Source organism: Kogia breviceps, chromosome 14, assembly GCF_026419965.1.
Source record: "Kogia breviceps isolate mKogBre1 chromosome 14, mKogBre1 haplotype 1, whole genome shotgun sequence".
NCBI lineage: Eukaryota > Metazoa > Chordata > Mammalia > Artiodactyla > Physeteridae > Kogia > Kogia breviceps.
Window position 1 is genome coordinate 55,595,004 of NC_081323.1, and position 17,541 is coordinate 55,612,544.

Consider the following 17,541-nt stretch of genomic DNA (forward strand, 5'->3'; position numbering starts at 1 on the left):
CACATGTCAGTACTTTATGCTTTTAGTGGCCGAATAATATTTTACTCTGTGAACAGACCATGTTTTGTCTATCCATTCATCAGTTGATGGACATTTGGGTTGTTTCCACTGATTGGCTATTATGAATAAAGCTGTTATGAACATTCATGTACAAGTTTTTCTGTGGACATATGTTTTCATTTTTCTTGGTTGTATACCTAGGAGTGGAATTGCTGTGTCCTATGGTAACTCTATGTTTAAGAATTTGAGGAACCGCTAGACTGTTTTCCACAGGGTCTGTACCATTTTCCATTCCTACCAGCAGTGTATGAGGGTTCTAATTTCTCCACATCCTTGTCAACACTTGCTATTATCTGTCTTTCTGATCATAGCCATGCTAGTGGATATGAAGTGGTGTCTCATTGTGATTTTTATTTGCACTTCCCTGTTGGCTGATGATGTTGGCACCTTTCCATGTGTTTACTGGCCATTTATGTATCTTCTTTGGAGAAACAGCTATTCAAAACCTCTGCCCTTTTAAAACTGGGGGTTTTGTCTTTATTGTTGAGTTGAAGAGTTCTTTATATATTCTGGATTCAAATCCTTATCAGATAAATGACTTGCAAATATTTTCTCCCATTCTGTTGTAATGTAATACTTTTGCACAATTGCAGTAACTCTCTTTAAAGCACTGTCTGTCACCTGCCAAAATACAAAACTGACTAATAGGTAACAGTCCTGAATTGCCAGTGAAACAGACGTGTGAGGCAAAATGTCACTCCTGCCTCTAGAAATTCTTCTGGATCAGATAACGGCAGAGCCAACTAGGGTAGCCCCAGGAACCTACCTTGGTCTACTTACCTGACCTGACTTAGTCAAGTCTGAGGCAGCTCCATAAACAAATCAGAGTGGACTTGGTACCAGGCTAAGACCAAGGATGGCTTTGCTTGCAGCTCTGTTGTCCCCCAGCCCCCTGACCTGGATGTGTCACTTAAATTCTTCAAGCCTGTTTCCTCCACTGGAAATGGGAAGACCTGCTCTGCTTACCTCACATGATTGGTGAAGTGAACACACATGTGTGAAAGTATTTTCTGTAAAGTGTTACATAAAAAAAATGAATTATGTGTCAAGTAATACTGCATCTTGAAATCTCCTTCTGTCAGTGTTTCAGATCCAAATACTTGTGCCTGGAATGAGCAGAGAGGCTGCAGGGGTTCGAGGGTGGAGAGGTCCTATTTTCCTGGATTTGGCACTTGCTCACACTGGGCTCATGGTAGAGAATGTCCTGGAAGGGGAGAAGAATATCTCCAAAAGTCTGTTTATGAAAAATTGATGTCCTAGAGAGAGGCACCCCAAAGCAGAGGCACCCGCCCTTTCTTCAATGCCCCTTCATGCTGCTCCTTGCTTTTCTTTTTAACATTGACTTAAAAAATTTTTTTTATCATGGTGAAATATACATAACATAAAGTTTACCATTCTAACCATTTTATTGTACGATTCAGTGGCATCATGTACATTCACAATATTGTGCAGCCATCACCATGATCCATCTCTAGAACTTTTTCATCTCTCCAAACTGAAACTCTGTCCCCATTAAACAGTAACTCCCTGTTCCCCCTCTTCTTGCACCTGGCATCCCCCATTCTACTTTCTGTCTCTGCGAAGTTGCCTACTCCACATACCTCATATAAGTGGAATCATACAGTATTTGTCATTTTGTGACTGGATTATTTCACTTAGCACAATGTTCCTGAGGTTCATTAGAATTTCTTTTCTTTTTATGGCTTAATAGTACTCCGTTGTATGGATAGATCACATTTTATTTATTTATTTATTTAAAATCTATTTATTTATTTATTTATTTTGGCTGTGCCATGTGGCTTGTGGGATCTTAGTTCCCAGACCAGGGATCAAACCTGGGTCCCGGCAGTGAAAGCACCAACTCCTAACCACTGGACTGCCAGGGAATTCCCATGGATAGACTGCATTTTAACCATTTATCTGTCAATGGACACTGGGGTCATTTCCACCTTCTGGCCATTATGAATAATGTGCCCCTTACTTTTTGCAAATACATATTTTCAAAAACCCCAATGAAAAATTTGCCAGAGGGCCCCCGAGTCTTGTGAGAGTGGCACTGCACATTAGTGTTCTTGGAGCAGCTGCAAGCAGGAATCAGGGCAGAGGTCCAGTGAAGGGCTTGTCCTAGGAGCTGGAGCAGAGGGCTAGGGGCCAGGAGGGAGACAAAGGTGGCAGAGGGAGGCCATTCTGGATGGCAGCAGCTTTAAGGAGGGTGGAACTGCCAAAGATGAAGGTTACAAGTTAGGGCTCACCTGGGTCCCCCGGGGAGATGTGGGGACATGGATGTGTCCGAGTGTCAGGAGGGGACACCGGCACCGAGGTCTTGGGAGGACAGGAGCAGTTTTTTCAGCAGTGGAAGGGAAGGCCAGAGTCGCAAAATTCTGCAAGTGGCACAGTCTTAGGAAGCGACGCGGCAGAGAGATAGATGGTTCATGTGGAATGGGGTGTGCAGGCTAAAGACAGTGTTCAGAGGAAGAGTTTTAAGGCATTTATTTTACCTTTCGGAAAACTTTAATAAAGAAGCATCGGGACATAGTTCAGCATAGCCAAGTGTTTTAGTCTGTTTGGGCTGCTGTAACAAAATCCCACAGGCTGGGTGGCTTACAAAACTACATATTTATTTCTCACAGTTCTGGAGGCTGGAAGTCTGAGATCAAGGCACCAGCACGGTCAGGTTGAATTCTAGTGAGAGCCCTCTTCTTGGTTCATAGATGGGCTGTCTTCTTGCTGTGTCCTTACATGGTGGAAAAGCTGAGGGAACTCTTTGGGGTCTCTTTTATAAGGGCACTAATCCCATTCTTGAGGGCTCCATCCTCATGACCTACCTCCTAATACCATCACACTGGGGGTTAGGATTTTAACATAGGAATTAGGGGGGTGCACAGACGTTCAGACCATAGCACGTGGTGTACATGAACTTTGGCTTTGGACAGACGTAGCTTCAATCCTGGCTCTAGTTCCCCTTTCAAACCTGTTTCTTTAACTTTATAAGGTTTAAATGAGAGGATCTGAGTTATTTGCCTCCATTGTGGTGAATGCCCCAGCACTCTAAGGCAAAGGCTCCATGGGCGTAAATACTTTGCCCCTCAAGAGGTCTGGTCCCCGTTCTGGGTGGCTCTCATGGGTCTAGTCCAGCCACCACTGGAAGTGTGGACCAATGGGCAAGGCTGCCCCTGGCAAAGCTGGCCCACAGCAAAACTGGGAGGTGATCAACTGCCCCACACTCCTCTTTACAAACCTCTTCAAAATCACAGCCTATTGCTGGAGGAAAAAGCAAGATTGTCCACACTGCCTGTTACATAGGTCCTCCTACCACACCCTGATAAGCTGTCATCCAGGCTCTTGTTAGAAATTCTTGTAGACGGGGGAACTCGCCACTTCACAAGCTGCAACATTTCATTTGGGGGTATCCTAGTTGTTTTAAGTTCTAGGAAGCTGGCCATGCAGACTTTTTGCCCCTGGAGCCCTGGTTGCTTCTGTGAATACCTTGGATGGGCTGGTGCAGGGATGAGGGGGATCATGTTATAGCCTCTAGAACACCCCACATGAAAGCTTCATAAACACCAGTCCATCTGAACTCCTTTGAATGCAGGGAAGATGCCCGCCAGTGAGGTGTGTTTTCAGAGCACATCAGGGACCCAGATACCTCCAGAGCGCATGCCCCTGTATGTCCACTTCTGAGGCATATGCTGCACTGAGCAGGATGATTTCCTGGGAAACAGTCTCTGTTCTGGAAGAGGATGGTAAGAGTCCTCTCTGATCCAGGATTTTGAGAATTGGAGCTCGCTCAAGGATCACACCAGAAGTCAGATACATGCCCTCAGGAGGGAAAAACTGGAGCTAAGGAGAAAGTTCTGATGGAGAAGTTTGCTTCTAAAGAGTAAGGGGTGGGCAGAGGAGCTGAGCGGGAACCACGCCTCCCACCAGAGACATGCATCGGCTCCTCTTTTCATCTGGATTTCCTGCTCAGTCCATAGCTTTTCCCCAAACCCCCGTGAAAACTCACCCACGCTCAGTTCTTTGAAACTATGAGACACTTTTCCCTTTGCAATAGGTGGGTTCTATGGAAGGAAATCGTGCCTAAACCAGGACACACATCTTTTCAGTATTTTTAAAAATCTTTTTGGGAACTGTATTCCTATATTAACATGCAGTTTATTTGATTTTTATTTTGGTAGCACACTATTGAGAAACTTCTAACGCACACAGATAAGTAGTTGAAAATGCTAATGATTCTAACAGCTCATCTTACAAGATATCTTTGCACAGAAAAGGCAAAAGCAGCTTTACTATCAGGTCTGCCCCGAAATAAGTCATGCTGGTAGCATAAATTATTTCATGTCTCTGATGCGTTATTTTGTATATTACATTTATTTTATTGTAGCTTTAAAATACATTTCAACTTTTTTTTTACTTCAAAGGAAATTTTTTAAATTGAGATATAATTCTTATACCATAAAATTCATCCTTTTAAAGTATAAAGTTCAGGTTTTTTTTATTATAGTCACAAAGTTGTACAACCAGACACATGTCTTTTTGAGAGAGACAGAAGTTACTTCTTCACAAGGAGTTAGCTGATCACACACATGCCGCTGCACTTGAACCTGACCAGGAGACAGCCTGAGACGGTGGGAAAAGGCCTGGGATGGGGAAAAGGCACTGAAGAGCCAGGTTCCATTTTCAGTGCTGCAGGCAGCCAGTTACTGAGCTCTACGATGCCTGCACCTCAGTTTCCTTATCAGTAAAATGAGGTTTTAGACAAAGTGCTCTCTAGTTTTCTTTTCAGTTCTACTCCGAGCTGCCTGTGAAACCTTGAAAGTTTGGGTCTTTCTTGGGCCAAAATAAAGCTGACCCTCAGCTCAATGGTGTGGACTCTTGTTGGCCTTGGAGACAGGATCCCTGGGGGAAGAGGAAGCAGGGGTGTAACATATACTCAGCGTATCCCCCCGTCTATTCTTTCCCAAGGAGAGGAGCTTATCACCCATCCTGTGTTCACTCTCTGAGTCTCCTCTGGCCCTTCTCACCCAGCATCCTGGTTCCTGGGCTCTCTCTGCAAATCCCCCATCAGGGTTGCTGTCTCCTGTCACCCTCTGGGTGTGACACTGAACCCAGTGTGGATCCCTCAGACAGGATGGGCCGGAGAGCTCCAGTTCCAGCAGCTCCAGGATCTGCTCCTTGGTGGGCATCTCTGGCTTTAGTCACTGATGGCACACTCTCCAGAGGTGGCTAAGAGCCTCTCTGGCGCAGCTACCCCTCCTGGCAGAGGGGCCTAATGCATTGACAGCAGTGTTTCAGCACCAGGATGGTGGGCTTGCAGGTTCGATTCCCGCCCCCAGGTGGTATCTTTTATCAGGGCGCTCTCCAGTTCTGGGGGATGGGGAGTTCCAGGGCACCCAAGTTTGCAAGCATCTTATGGCTCAGGGGATAGCTTCATACCAGCTGGGACTGAACTGAATCTGGCAATGTCACACCCTGTCTCTCTGTGGCGTGTGGTTGGGCATCTGGGTTCTCCAATTTCTGTTTTTCCCTGGAAACAGACAGTACAGGTGAGCAGGAAAAGCTTACTATGTGTAGGATCAGCTGACACATTATCTGAAGCCCTTGCTATGTTCTCTGTTAGGACCCTGTACCCCTTCCAGAAGCCTCCAACCAATGAAGTCAAGTCGGTGTTTAGCTCTCAGCTCTTCTTTCTGGCCAGATGCGACCCCTCTCACAGCATAACATACCTCTTCTTGATCACACTGAACAGAGCTGCACTGTCAGCCTCACTTGTGATAAACACATCTCCCTAGAAAGTTTAGAAAAACTATAAACTCATGAGAGGCAAGCAATCTCTCCACAAAGCTACCAACCATCAAGTCACCCAAACTGGAAACTTCCAAGTCACCTTCGACTCCCTGCTTTCTCACCCCACCAAAGCGTCACCTTTCCTCCTCAATCTGTCTCAAAGCCCTGCCATCTTCCTCATTCCCGTGACCCCTAGTGAGGGCCCTCATCTCTCACTCGCTTTACTGCAACAGCCTCCTGAGTGTCTGTTGTCTCCGAGCTTGTCCCAGGCTGCAGCATCTGGCTATGGTCATCCCCACAACGTCAAAACCCTGTCCCAGCCTTGCTGTCAACCCGGGGCAGTGCTGTTGGGTAAGAGTGAAGACAGAGAGAGGTCAGCTTTGAGAGATATTTTTGAGGTAGAATCCACAGGACTTGATGATTGAAAGTTTGAGGAGCAGAGGAGGGAAGTGTGTGTTAGTAGCATGAGCAATTGTGTGGATGTGGCGCCACATACTGGAGGCAGACAGATGAAGGACTAAAGGCATGGGACTTCCCTGGTGGCACATTGGTTAAGAATTCACCTGCCGGGCTTCCCTGGTGGCACAGTGGTTGAGAGTCCGCCTGCCAATGCAGGGGACACGGATTCGTGCCCCGGTCTGGGAAGATCCCACATGCTGCGGAGCGGCTGGGCCCGTGAGCCATGGCCGCTGAGCCTGTGCGTCCGGAGCCTGTGCTCCGCAAAGGGAGAGGCCACAACAGTGAGAGGCCCACGTACCGCAAAAAAAAAAAAAAAAAAAAAAAAAAAAAAAAAAAAAAAAATCCACCTGCCAATCCAGGGGACATGGGTTTGAGTCCTGGTCCGGGAAGATCCCACATGCCGCGGAGCAACTAAGCCTGTGAGCCACAACTACTGAGCCTGTGCTCTAGAGCCTGCGAGCCACAACTACTGAGCTTGCGCGCCACTACTGAAGCACGCATGCCTAGAGCTCGTGCTCCTCAACAAGAGAAACCACCACAATGAGAAGCCTGCGCACTGCAACGAAAAGTAGCCCCTACTCACTGCAACTAGAGAAAGCCCGCACACAGCAAGACCCAACGCAGCCAAAAATAAATAAATAAATATATATATATTTTAAAAAGGGCTAAAGGCATGGGTTCGGTTTTGGGCATGTGTTTTTTTGTTTGTTTGAATTTTATTGGAGTATAGTTGATTTACAACATTTTGTTAGTTTCAGGTTACAGCAAAGTGATTCAGTTATACATATACATTTTTCATTCTTTTTTAGATTCTTTTCTCATATAGGTTATCACAATACTGAATAGAGTTCCCTGTGCTATACACACAGGTCCTTGTCGGTTATCTATCGTATATATAGGAGTGTGTGTATGTTAATCCCAAGCTCCTGATTTATCCCTACCCCCTCCCCACGTTTCCCCTTTGGTAACCGTAAGCTTGTTTTTGATACCTGTAAGTCTGTTTCGGTATTATAAATAAGTTCAATTGTATCATTTTTAAAAATTAGATTCCAGATGAGTGATATATATTTGTCTTTCTCTGTCTTACTTCACTTAATATGATATCTCTAGAGCCATCCATGTTGCTGTAAATGGCATTATTTCGTTTTTGTATGGCTATATTCCACTGGGCATGTGTTTTCATGCCTCAGAGACACCAAAGGAAGATCTCTCTTTTGCACTTGAATACAGGCATCTAGAGTGCAGGAGAGAAGAATTGGGGCTAGACATAAAGTGAGGTACTTGTAATCATGGAAGTGGCTAAGCTCGCGTGGGGGCTGGGGCGGGAAAGGGGGGGTGGGGACTATGGATTCAGGTGATCCCAAGATACACTCTGACCAAAAGCATGTTAGAATTCGGCTGTGGAGTACACAGAAATCAGGTGAGGAGACTGGCGCTGGTTCCAGAGAGAAGTGTCGACTTTTAAAACAACACACAACTTAAAAGTTGTGAGTCAAGTTTATTCATTGTCTTACTGAGGACTACAGCTGGGGAGACAGCCTCTCAGATAGCTCTGAGAAACTGTTCTGAAGAAATTAGGAAGGGGATATATGTGATTTTGACGAAGGGGTATGCAGCACGCCCCTCTGTAGAAGGTTACTGCTATTCACAAGGAACAGATATCTCAGTAATGCTTTTAGTGCTTTTCCAAGTATGGGACGATGCAAGAATTTGGGTTCATAAAATTTTTTCCTTAAAATATCTCACTCTCTGAAGGCCTGCTCTGCCAGTTTTCCCAGAGCAGAGTGCCTCATTCCTGATCTTCGCCCTGAATTCCTTTCGGGTCGTGTTGAAGGTGACTAACGACTCAAGTCTTGCAAAACTGGACAGGCAGCAATACTCTTTAGTTGACAGAAGACACTCTACCCAGGGCAAGTGAGAAGCTCAAAGCGTCCCTTTCGACAAGTTAAGAGACAAACAGGGCGAGCCCATAGCTTCGCGTTACCAGAGTTAGGGCGCAGGAGGTAGCGCCGGGCTGCCTTTCCCGTCACCAGTGCGAGGTTCGGGCTGGCCCCCCACAGTCCCACCCACGTAACCTTCCCGCTGGTGCAGAGGGAGAGACCAGAGGAGCCGCTCCGCAGACGCTCTCACCCGCCCCTCTCGGCTTCTGAAGAGGCCGCCTCTCGTTGGGTGCCGGAGGTGGGCCGGGAGACTGGCCGAGCAGCCGCTGAGTCCCCCGCCCACTACGGCCGCTCCAGGAACGCGCAGCTGTGCCGCCGGAAGAGGGCGACGGAAGTAAGCGTAGGACTTTCGATTCCCAGCCTTGTGGGCCGCTCTAGCGCGTCTCGTCTCGTTGGTGTTTCCGCCGGCGCGGCTGGTGCCCGAGCGCCAAAAGGTCTCTCCCAGGCCTTGCAAAGCCTTCTGGGAGCCTTACTCCACGCGTCCTCAGCTCCAACCCCCGCTCCAGACGGCGGCCCACGCAGAGCTTTGGTGGCCTGCGTGGCCGGAGGTATAGCCGTCGTGGAGCAAAGACTGGAAGGGAAGATGACGTCTAATGCCGTCTCCCGGGAGCAGTGCTGGAGTTCTCTTCTGACTTCCGGCGAGCAAAAGATTTTACCTCCATTATTAAACGGCCGAAGTCACTCACTAACCCCTTCCAAGCCACAATCCTGCCACACAGTGTCACATCTCATTGACATCTCAAACTACTAAAGTGTAAAAAAAATTTTTTAAGTTCACTTCATTGCCATCATTATAAAAAAGCATTTATTAGATGCCAAATTGCACATCAGACAGTAATCACTGACGAGTAAGAGCATGAACTCTAAAGCTAAGACTGATGAGAATACACCAAAAACTGTAAAATCAAAACATTAAACAGCACAAGTGCCTCCAACAAACATATTACTTCTAAGGTATCCAAAGGAACTAGAGATTGCAGCATATTCTCAGGTTTATATAACTATATTTATATCATATCCCCACACTCCCTAGATTGTTAATACAAGGAAGGATGTCAAAAAATAAGACAAAACACCTGTAGTCAGAGGGGCCGTGAAAAGATGGATAATGGTCATCCTGATACCAGATCAATAGCTCTCTCAATCTACAAAACTAAAACAATGAATATAAACACTTCTAATGAAGATTATTTAGTTACTTTTTAAACAGATGTCCAAGCAAAAACACTTTCCAACGGAAATCCTATAGGCTTAACAAGTTTAATGAACACTTTCAAATAGACTCTTTATTCAGATAAACTATAACCTGCTTAGTACACATATGCAGTAAATTGGCAGATTACTTTGAGCAAAATCTGCAGTATCAGATTGTATGACATGCTGCAGTCATCAGAACAATGCCACTTAATTATATGGAATCACAGGAGTCAAAGACTCAAAACAGCATTTGCTGTGAAATGTCACTTGTTTTTAGTTTTAACTCCCTGAATTACTCGGTTAGTCATTTTCTATGTTAAATGCAAAGATGTGAATAGACTATTACCTACTGCAACAACGCTGTAAACAAAACTATTTTGAGTTCAACTCCTTCAAGAATAACAATTAAATTCCACAGTTTCTTTAATTACAAAATGTAAACTGTTAACATCTGCATGCTACTGGAATAATGCTGTTTCATCAATGACGGATGTTAGAGAACCTGATAGTCCAGCAATCACATTAAGGACTTTAATACACATTTTCATCACTGCATCAACAAAACCAAAGAAATTTGTTCAACAATTCAATTCTTCAGTACAAAGTTTTCACTCTGCCTGTGTCAACATCCATGCTGCAAAATGTTGTGAACCAACTGTTCCTAGCAATAAACTCCTGAATTTAATTTTTCATCCCTATATTAACTTTCATCCAAGTATTCATTAAAAGTAACATGGTAGACTAATGATGTCTCTGAATTAATGTCCATCTATGGAACCTGTCAGTTAACACTGTAAATAGAGGGTGAAAAAGCCATCTGCATAAAACCAGCATGGGTCTCACTGATGGATACTGACTGCTTCCTTCAGCTCCTTGGGCTCAGAGCAGCTTGAATTACATCCAGCAAATGGATTTAGGTGCAAGTGCACAATAAAGCAACAACTGAAAAGATGCCTTTCACAGTAGCTGACATTCAGGGATTTTTTTCCTCTGCATAACAATCATTAACAATATTACACCAAAAAGGCATTTTAATTATACTCATGTATATACTGTCTTTGTAAAAGATATTTTTCTAATCTCTTATGGAGGTTTGGCATAATCTTCCAAAATCTAGAAAATAAAAATGTAAAAACTGAAGTTAATTGTGAAAGAAACCTCATCTGGAAAGGTGACTTCCCATGCTGAGTGCAGAACATCATTTATGGTATGAATTTTCACCTTCTCCTGTACTTTCTTAAGAGCAAAGGAAAGGATGACAGCTTCCATGTTTCAGGTCAGCGCCACTCTGTCCAAATGCCTTATAAAATAGTCTTCTCTACTTTCTGCAGCAACTCTGCTACTAGGGACCTCTTTCCCCATTTCATCCCCAACCCTGCAACTCTTCAGTTAACTGAAATATGGGAGCCCCAACTATGTGCCAGTGGCACACCGTGCCAGCTGCTCCCATGGAAGGCAGAAGCAGGAAAGCAGGGAGGCAGTACTTTCTGATATTTAGCAAAGGTCTTTATATCCCAGAGCTGGCTGATAAGAAACCTAACTGGAGACCATCTTTCTACACAATTCTAACCACCTCAGACAGAGAGACTTGCTGAAGAAGAACCTATAGGAGACCTCACTTTTTAATTTGAGACCCTAAAGGCCTGACAGACTGGTGTCCTGTATCCTAAGAGTGGAGACATCGGAAACAGTGAGCCAAGTGTGACCTTGACATACAGAGCACAGGGTCTCAACTGTGGATCTGCAAACAAGAAGCAAAAGAAGAATGAGTAAAAGGGGGAAAGGAGTGGGTGAGCTGGGTTAGGGCTATTGGTTTCCCTTTTCCTCACCAACAGTATCTTCCTGCCTCTAATCAGTGTTAAGAGCTTATAGCAGTAGCCACCACCTTTTTGTACATTCAGTTCTCAATCTGCTGTTCAGTAGAAAGACCCTACCTTCCAGGTACTACTTTCCTCCAATTAGTCCTAAAGAGGCCTATTATTACTCCTGAGGTTTCCCAGTGATAATACCATTTTAGTAAATGCCATACTTTTATACCATTTATATAGAATAAGACCATTCTCACATCCCAATCAAAAACCCTTTTAAATGCTGCTTTGCTGATAGGTACACAATTTTGCTTTAAAGAGAAATTCCACATGAATGTAACATTTACAAGATCACCTGGTTCTTTAACATTAATAACCATTCCATTTAACAATATTTTACTCCAGTATTTATATGTAACAGCAGTATCTAAAGACCTATATATTTTCAAGTATTCTGATTAAGCTCTAACAATTTTCTATATGTATCCTTCTTTGGATATGAGGAAGAAAAAAACTTTTTTCTTAAACCAAACTCAACTAAAACCTAAACTCAAACTAAACTAAAACTATACTCTGTAGAGTTTGCAATCTCTGATTATACGGATCGAGTTTGAACCTCAAGTCCTGAACAGTCTTTCAGTTGCTTTGTAACCATACACATTAAGTCAGGCTTGGGATGAAGCACTAAGGGAGTGAAGCATGTGCACAGGGTAGCCTCCATGATGACCATCCTCACCCACCGATCTCAGTCCCCCAGCTGCCTGCAGTTTTAACATGTGGTGCAAATGCCAACATATAATGCAGTGTCGCTGAACACATGGCCTCTGACAGCAGAGACCAGAGGTTAAATGCCAGCTTCAGCACGTTGCTACTTTTGTGTCTTGGGCAATGTACTGATTGTACCCCCCATGGGCTCTACTTACTCACTTATGAAACAAGGATAGTCCTTTTCTGTCAGACTTATTCTGAAGATTAAATTAAATAATATACCTGAAGTATTGAGCATGCACGCTAAACAAGGGTTACTGTTATTCATTGCAAGGCAGGTAATGTGCTTTGGTAGAGACATGAGAGGTAAATCCTCTTAGAGAGAAGCAAGTACCTTTCCATTGCTCAAGTCCAAGCACCAGAAAGGGCTGTAGTCAGATTGCTAAAATTCCTTCCAAACACTTGAATCACAAAGGCCAGTGGCATCAGATCTGAGAACGGATACTAACTTCACGGATACTAACAGCCATCTCGACACTAACTAGTCCAACCCATTTGGGAACACTTCACGTGGAGGGAAAAAAGCTTCCAAACCCCTCCAGAAATTCGTATGTAAAACAATAATCTCATACAAACATTACATTCTGATTGTTACAGCAAAAAAAAAAAGTGTAAAATAGATATAAAGGTACTTACTTTACTAGATCCTAGATCTGCAGAACTAGCAAACAATAAATAAATTTGCCTTCTAAAACTTACTTAGAAACTGTAAACAAAATTAAAAGAACTCTAGCAATAACCTTCATTTTAGTGAAAACTGAATTTTTTTTTAATAAGTTCTGTATCTTTCTCCAGCTCATACAAATGGAATCTGAATAGTAACTGAGCTACTTAGTTAGAATTCTGGCTTTGTTCAGTAGCTTTGACACTGACTATGCTTCCTCGATTATAAAACAGAAATCATGGTGCCTAAATCAAGGTTGTGGTGAAAATTAAATGATATATTACATGGAATGTGTGTAAAATGCTTAGCACAGTACCTGGCACATAAAGGGTAATTGTGCCCCAGTTTTCAGTACAAATACTGAGAAGCACAAGCATTAATGAAAACTTGCTATATTTACGTGGTGTTTTGTGCATGGGTTTGCTGATGGGCAATGAGATGTGTTTTCAACCTGAAACTTTTCCCACACACGGTACATTTAAAAGGTTCTCCTGTGTGGTTCTTCTGATGGCATGCAAGCTCTGAGTCCGAAATAAAACTTTCGGCACAGGGTTTGCATTTGTGGGGCTTTTCCCCTCTGTGAATGCTTTGATGGGAGATAAGCTCAGAGATACGAAGAAAGGTCATCGAACACTCAGGACACTTTAAGGGTTCGAATTTTGATAACGAAAGCAAATTTTCCCCGCAATCACTGCAGTGTTCAGGGTTATCCTCGTGGCCCCACTCGGGGAGGGCCAAGTGCGAGGGCTGCCCAAAGCATTTCTCGCTCGGACTGCATGGGTGCTGGCTGGCTGACCTGTGCCTTTTCTCAGGCAAAGCCAGATTTGTTTTCTGACCAAAATATTTACCACAGGCTTTTTTCGCAGTGTGGGTTTTCTGATGTTGTGCCAATCCTGGGAGCCACATGAAACCTCTTCCACATATGACACAGGTGTAGGGTTTCTCCTTTACATGGATATTCATGTGCCGAGACAGATGTGAGTGCTGGCGGAAGCTGCTGCCGCACTCGGCACACTTATATGGTTTCTCGCCGGTGTGGATTCTCTGGTGTGTTCTCAAGTTGGTTCTGTGATTGAAAATCTTCCCACAGTCACCACATTTATACTTTTTCTCTCCTGAATGCATTTCCTGATGCAAAACAAGGTATGAACTATCACTGAAGCTTTGGTCACATTCAGGACACTTGTATGAATTTTTGGCTTCTTCCCCGGGAAATTCAAGAATTTCAGAAAGTGCTCTGGCTCCTAAACACTGAGATAGTTCTATCAAAGGGGTGTGGTTTTCAATGGTAACTAAAAGGCTTATGAACCTTTTCTTGCAAGCAGGAGTTCTACCTGACATTTTCCTTTCAAGGTTTCCAACTCCATGCTCAGAGGATTTTTCTGGGTAATAAACAAGGGGCACAGCAATGGAGTATTTTTCTAGGGCAAGCTCTTCAAGTCCCATAGATTCTAGCCTTAGCTTTTGATTAATCTCAATCTTGCCTTCTCCTCCTGTTGATAAAAACAAAAGAAAGCAAAACATAAACACCCTCAAGTAGTACTGGGGAAAGAACAAACTAGTTACACAGAGGACCAGGAAGCTGTAGGATGGCTGACAAAACTCAGGCCTGCCCAAAAGCATTAGTTTTTAATATTTTCCCAAATATTCTTAAGTTATAAAGCCAATATATCAATCCAAAAGGGATCTTTCCTTCCAAAGCAACAGCCCTATGACTGCCCCAGCTCATTGCCTGGAAAGGGTTTCTGGGCTGCAGGGCAGTGTGTGGAAATCCAGTCTTCAGTGGTTTTGCTGATTCGAGGAGACCAAGTCCAGGAATGCCAAGGCTGCTAGAATTTGACAGCAAAATACCAGATAAGAGGCAGATGCCCAGGCAGAGAGCTCTGGGCATCTACATGGGGTCCCCTTAAGACTCTGGCTGCATACTAATCTGTAAATGCATCTGAGGAAACTACCCCAGGTCAGGAAAAGAACCACCAAAAAGGAATAGAAAGAGCAATCTCCAGAATTCACATAATAGTTCAATAGTTCATGTTCCCACCAGCCAAAATGGAAAGACTCCCTACCACACAGAGAATCAGGCAGTATGCTTAGAAAGACACTGCCTTAGCAGCAGGCCAAATCAGCCCTAGACTAAAGATTGCTCTGAATACACCCTAACAAAGCAAAAAGCAAGCCTTGAAAGGATCATATTGATCCCAAGTAACTTTCTGATAAATTAGCACCCTAACCCAAAGTCCAAAAATTGTTTTGAAAATACAGCAAAAGCCAGCATACAACAACATAAAACTCACAATGTCCAACATTCAATCAAAAATTACCAGGCATGTAAAGAAGCAGAAAAATATGACTCATAACTAGGAGCAAAATCAATCAACAAAAGCAGACCCAGAAATGACACACATGATAAAAGTAGTAGAAAGAACGTTTAAAGAGCTATTATAAATATGCTTCACATGTTCAAGAAGGTAGAGGAAAACAACATGATGAAGACAGAAGTAGAAAATATAAAATGTGAGTTCTGGGAAAGTTCAAATAGTCAACCCTAGTCAAGGATTTATCCTTGACTAGGATAAAACGACTAATGTTTCTACATTATAGTTCCTCTTAGGTGAGAAAGGCACACCACCCCTTAAGATTAAAGCGATTTCCAACCTTTAGCTAATAATAGTAACCCATACTAATGGAGTTGCACAAGTAAAATTGTGAATTGACTGTAACAAATATCTGGAAAGATTACCAGGTCTTATGCAAAACCACAGTCACTGTATTAGACCGGATTTTTGCCTTTTTAAAAAATTTTTAATTTTTTAAAAAATAAATTTATTTATTTTTGGCTGCATTGGGTCTTTGCTGCTGCACATGGGCTTTCTCTAGTTGCAAGAGCGGGGGCTACTTTTCATTGCGGTGTGTGGGCTTCTCATTGTTGTGGCTTCTCTTTGTTGCAGAGCACGGGCTCTAGACATGCAGGCTTCAGTAGTTGTGGCTTGTGGGCTCAGTAGTTGTGGCTCACGGGCTCTAGAGCACAGGCTCAGTAGTTGTGGCACACAGCCTTAGTTGCTCCGTGGCATGTGGGATCTTCCCAGACCAGGGCTCGAACCTATGTCCCCTGCTTTGGCAGGTGGATTCTTAACCACTACATCACCAGGGAAGTCCCTAATTTTTTTTTGCCGTGCTGCATGGCTTGCATGGGATCTTAGTTCCCTGTCCAGGGCTCCTGGCAGTGAAAGCACCGAGCCCTAACCACTGGACCGTCAGGGAATTGCCAATTTTTGCCTTTTAAGAATCAACTCACCCTTTGAAAACTGCACTCTCATGCAAGTTCTTGTCATGTCCACATAAATCATTCAGGGACAGGTCCCACTTCCCCATATCAACATGTGGATGAAATATGCAATGCTGATCCTAGAAATGACCAAAGTTCAAAAATGCAGGAAAAACAACTATATTACCCATCAAGGCCATATCCTCCAAACACTCCTGTGGCGTGTCTCTGCTGCGGGACCTCTGGGCAGGGTGCAGACTCACACACTCCTCTTGAGAAAAATATACAGCCAGGTCCTCAAATAGCACTGGCCCCTGAAACAACACGAGAGGCCAGCTCAGGACAAGAAGCTGGAAAGCTACCCCCTTACTCAGTCTGGGAAGGCTGAGAAGAGCTAGAAACATCAGAGGCAAGGGAGAAAAGGGCTTGGTGGAAAAGGTCCCTGAGTGCTGGCGAAGGGGTATGAACGGGTTCTGAGGGATGGAGGTGGGGATTAGGAAGGAGAGAGTAAAAATGGACCACTGGAGGTAGTGGTATAAGGACCAAAACGGTAAACTGGGAGAAGTTCTAGAAGAGCCTATTAGAAGAGAAAAGATGAGGGAACAACTCTCAGGGAACCATTAAGGAAACCATTACATAGGGATGCTCTAAGGGAAAGAAGACTGAGCAGCCCGGGAAGAATCATGACAGGACAGGAGGTCCAGTGTTCTCCGAACATCCTTCCCTTTGCTGGTCCCTCTCCTTCTTCGTCGTCACACTCATGGCTAAGCTCACTGCAGCATCATATCCAGGCCTATTCCTCCTTCCCTAAGTTTACCAAACTTATAAATCAACAGAGCTCTGGTGTGATTAAGAACCACCTGGGGTTTCTGTTTGTTCAACAGGTGTGGAATGAAGCTTAGAAATGTGTAAGTTTGAGCAGCATTCCAGAAAGACACTTTGAGGTACCCTGTAATAGCCTTCTCCAATGGGCCCTGCTCCCAGTTGTTAGTTCTAAAAGGAAGGCTCTGATAAGCCATTTCTCCTATATGCCTGGTAGGAACAAAGACAGCTTGGTGAAAGGGCTCTCTGGGTATCAGGAGCCCTCGCATCACGGGCATGCCTCACCCTCCTCCAAAAGAGGCCGGGCAGAGGCCAGAAAGGAGCGACCGTTACTTGGACCGAGAGAAGGGACCGGGTCTCACCTGGGCCCCGGTTGTAGGGAGTGTGGATGCCATCTTGAGGGGTGGTAGTGTCTTCAAGTCGCCACAGGGACTTCGGAACAGATCTGGGAAGGGAGAAAATAGTACTTGGAGGGGCCAATTCGGCTGCCAAGCTCCTCCACGCACCCCCTCGCATCTCCACACCCTTTAAGACCTGAGCCTATGACTCCTCTCCCCGGCACAGCCTCGTAAAGGCCGACTCCCGGGCCGGCCGGGCCCCACTTACGGCTCCGAGACTAAAGATCTCAGGAAGCCTCCCGCTATCCCGGCAAAAGCAACAGAAAGCGACGCCCAGCCGAGACTCGAGACCGAGACACGCCGCCACTTTTAGGCTCCCACGCTCCCATGCTCCCCTACGCTAGACCGGCCGGGAAGGCCCCCGGATGCGGCC

General features: G+C 44.6%; 1 protein-coding gene across 2 annotated transcripts; it reads right to left on the minus strand.

Moving 5' to 3' along the window:
• Positions 1–6,670: 6,670 nt before the first annotated feature.
• Positions 6,671–17,540, minus strand: ZNF597 (zinc finger protein 597). Of its 2 annotated transcripts, none has more exons than XM_059037408.2 (4): positions 17,377–17,540; positions 17,133–17,215; positions 16,136–16,262; positions 6,671–14,176 (listed from the first exon to the last, which is right to left on the minus strand). In XM_059037408.2, exons 2-4 carry the CDS (start codon positions 17,163–17,165, stop codon positions 13,080–13,082), a joined length of 1,257 nt encoding a protein of 418 aa, XP_058893391.1. In that variant the 5' UTR covers positions 17,166–17,215; positions 17,377–17,540; the 3' UTR covers positions 6,671–13,079. The 2 variants fall into 2 exon arrangements, with proteins under 2 accessions (XP_058893391.1, XP_058893392.1); XM_059037409.2 differs by having other exon boundaries at positions 17,305–17,540.
• Between the last annotated feature and the right edge of the window lies 1 nt (position 17,541).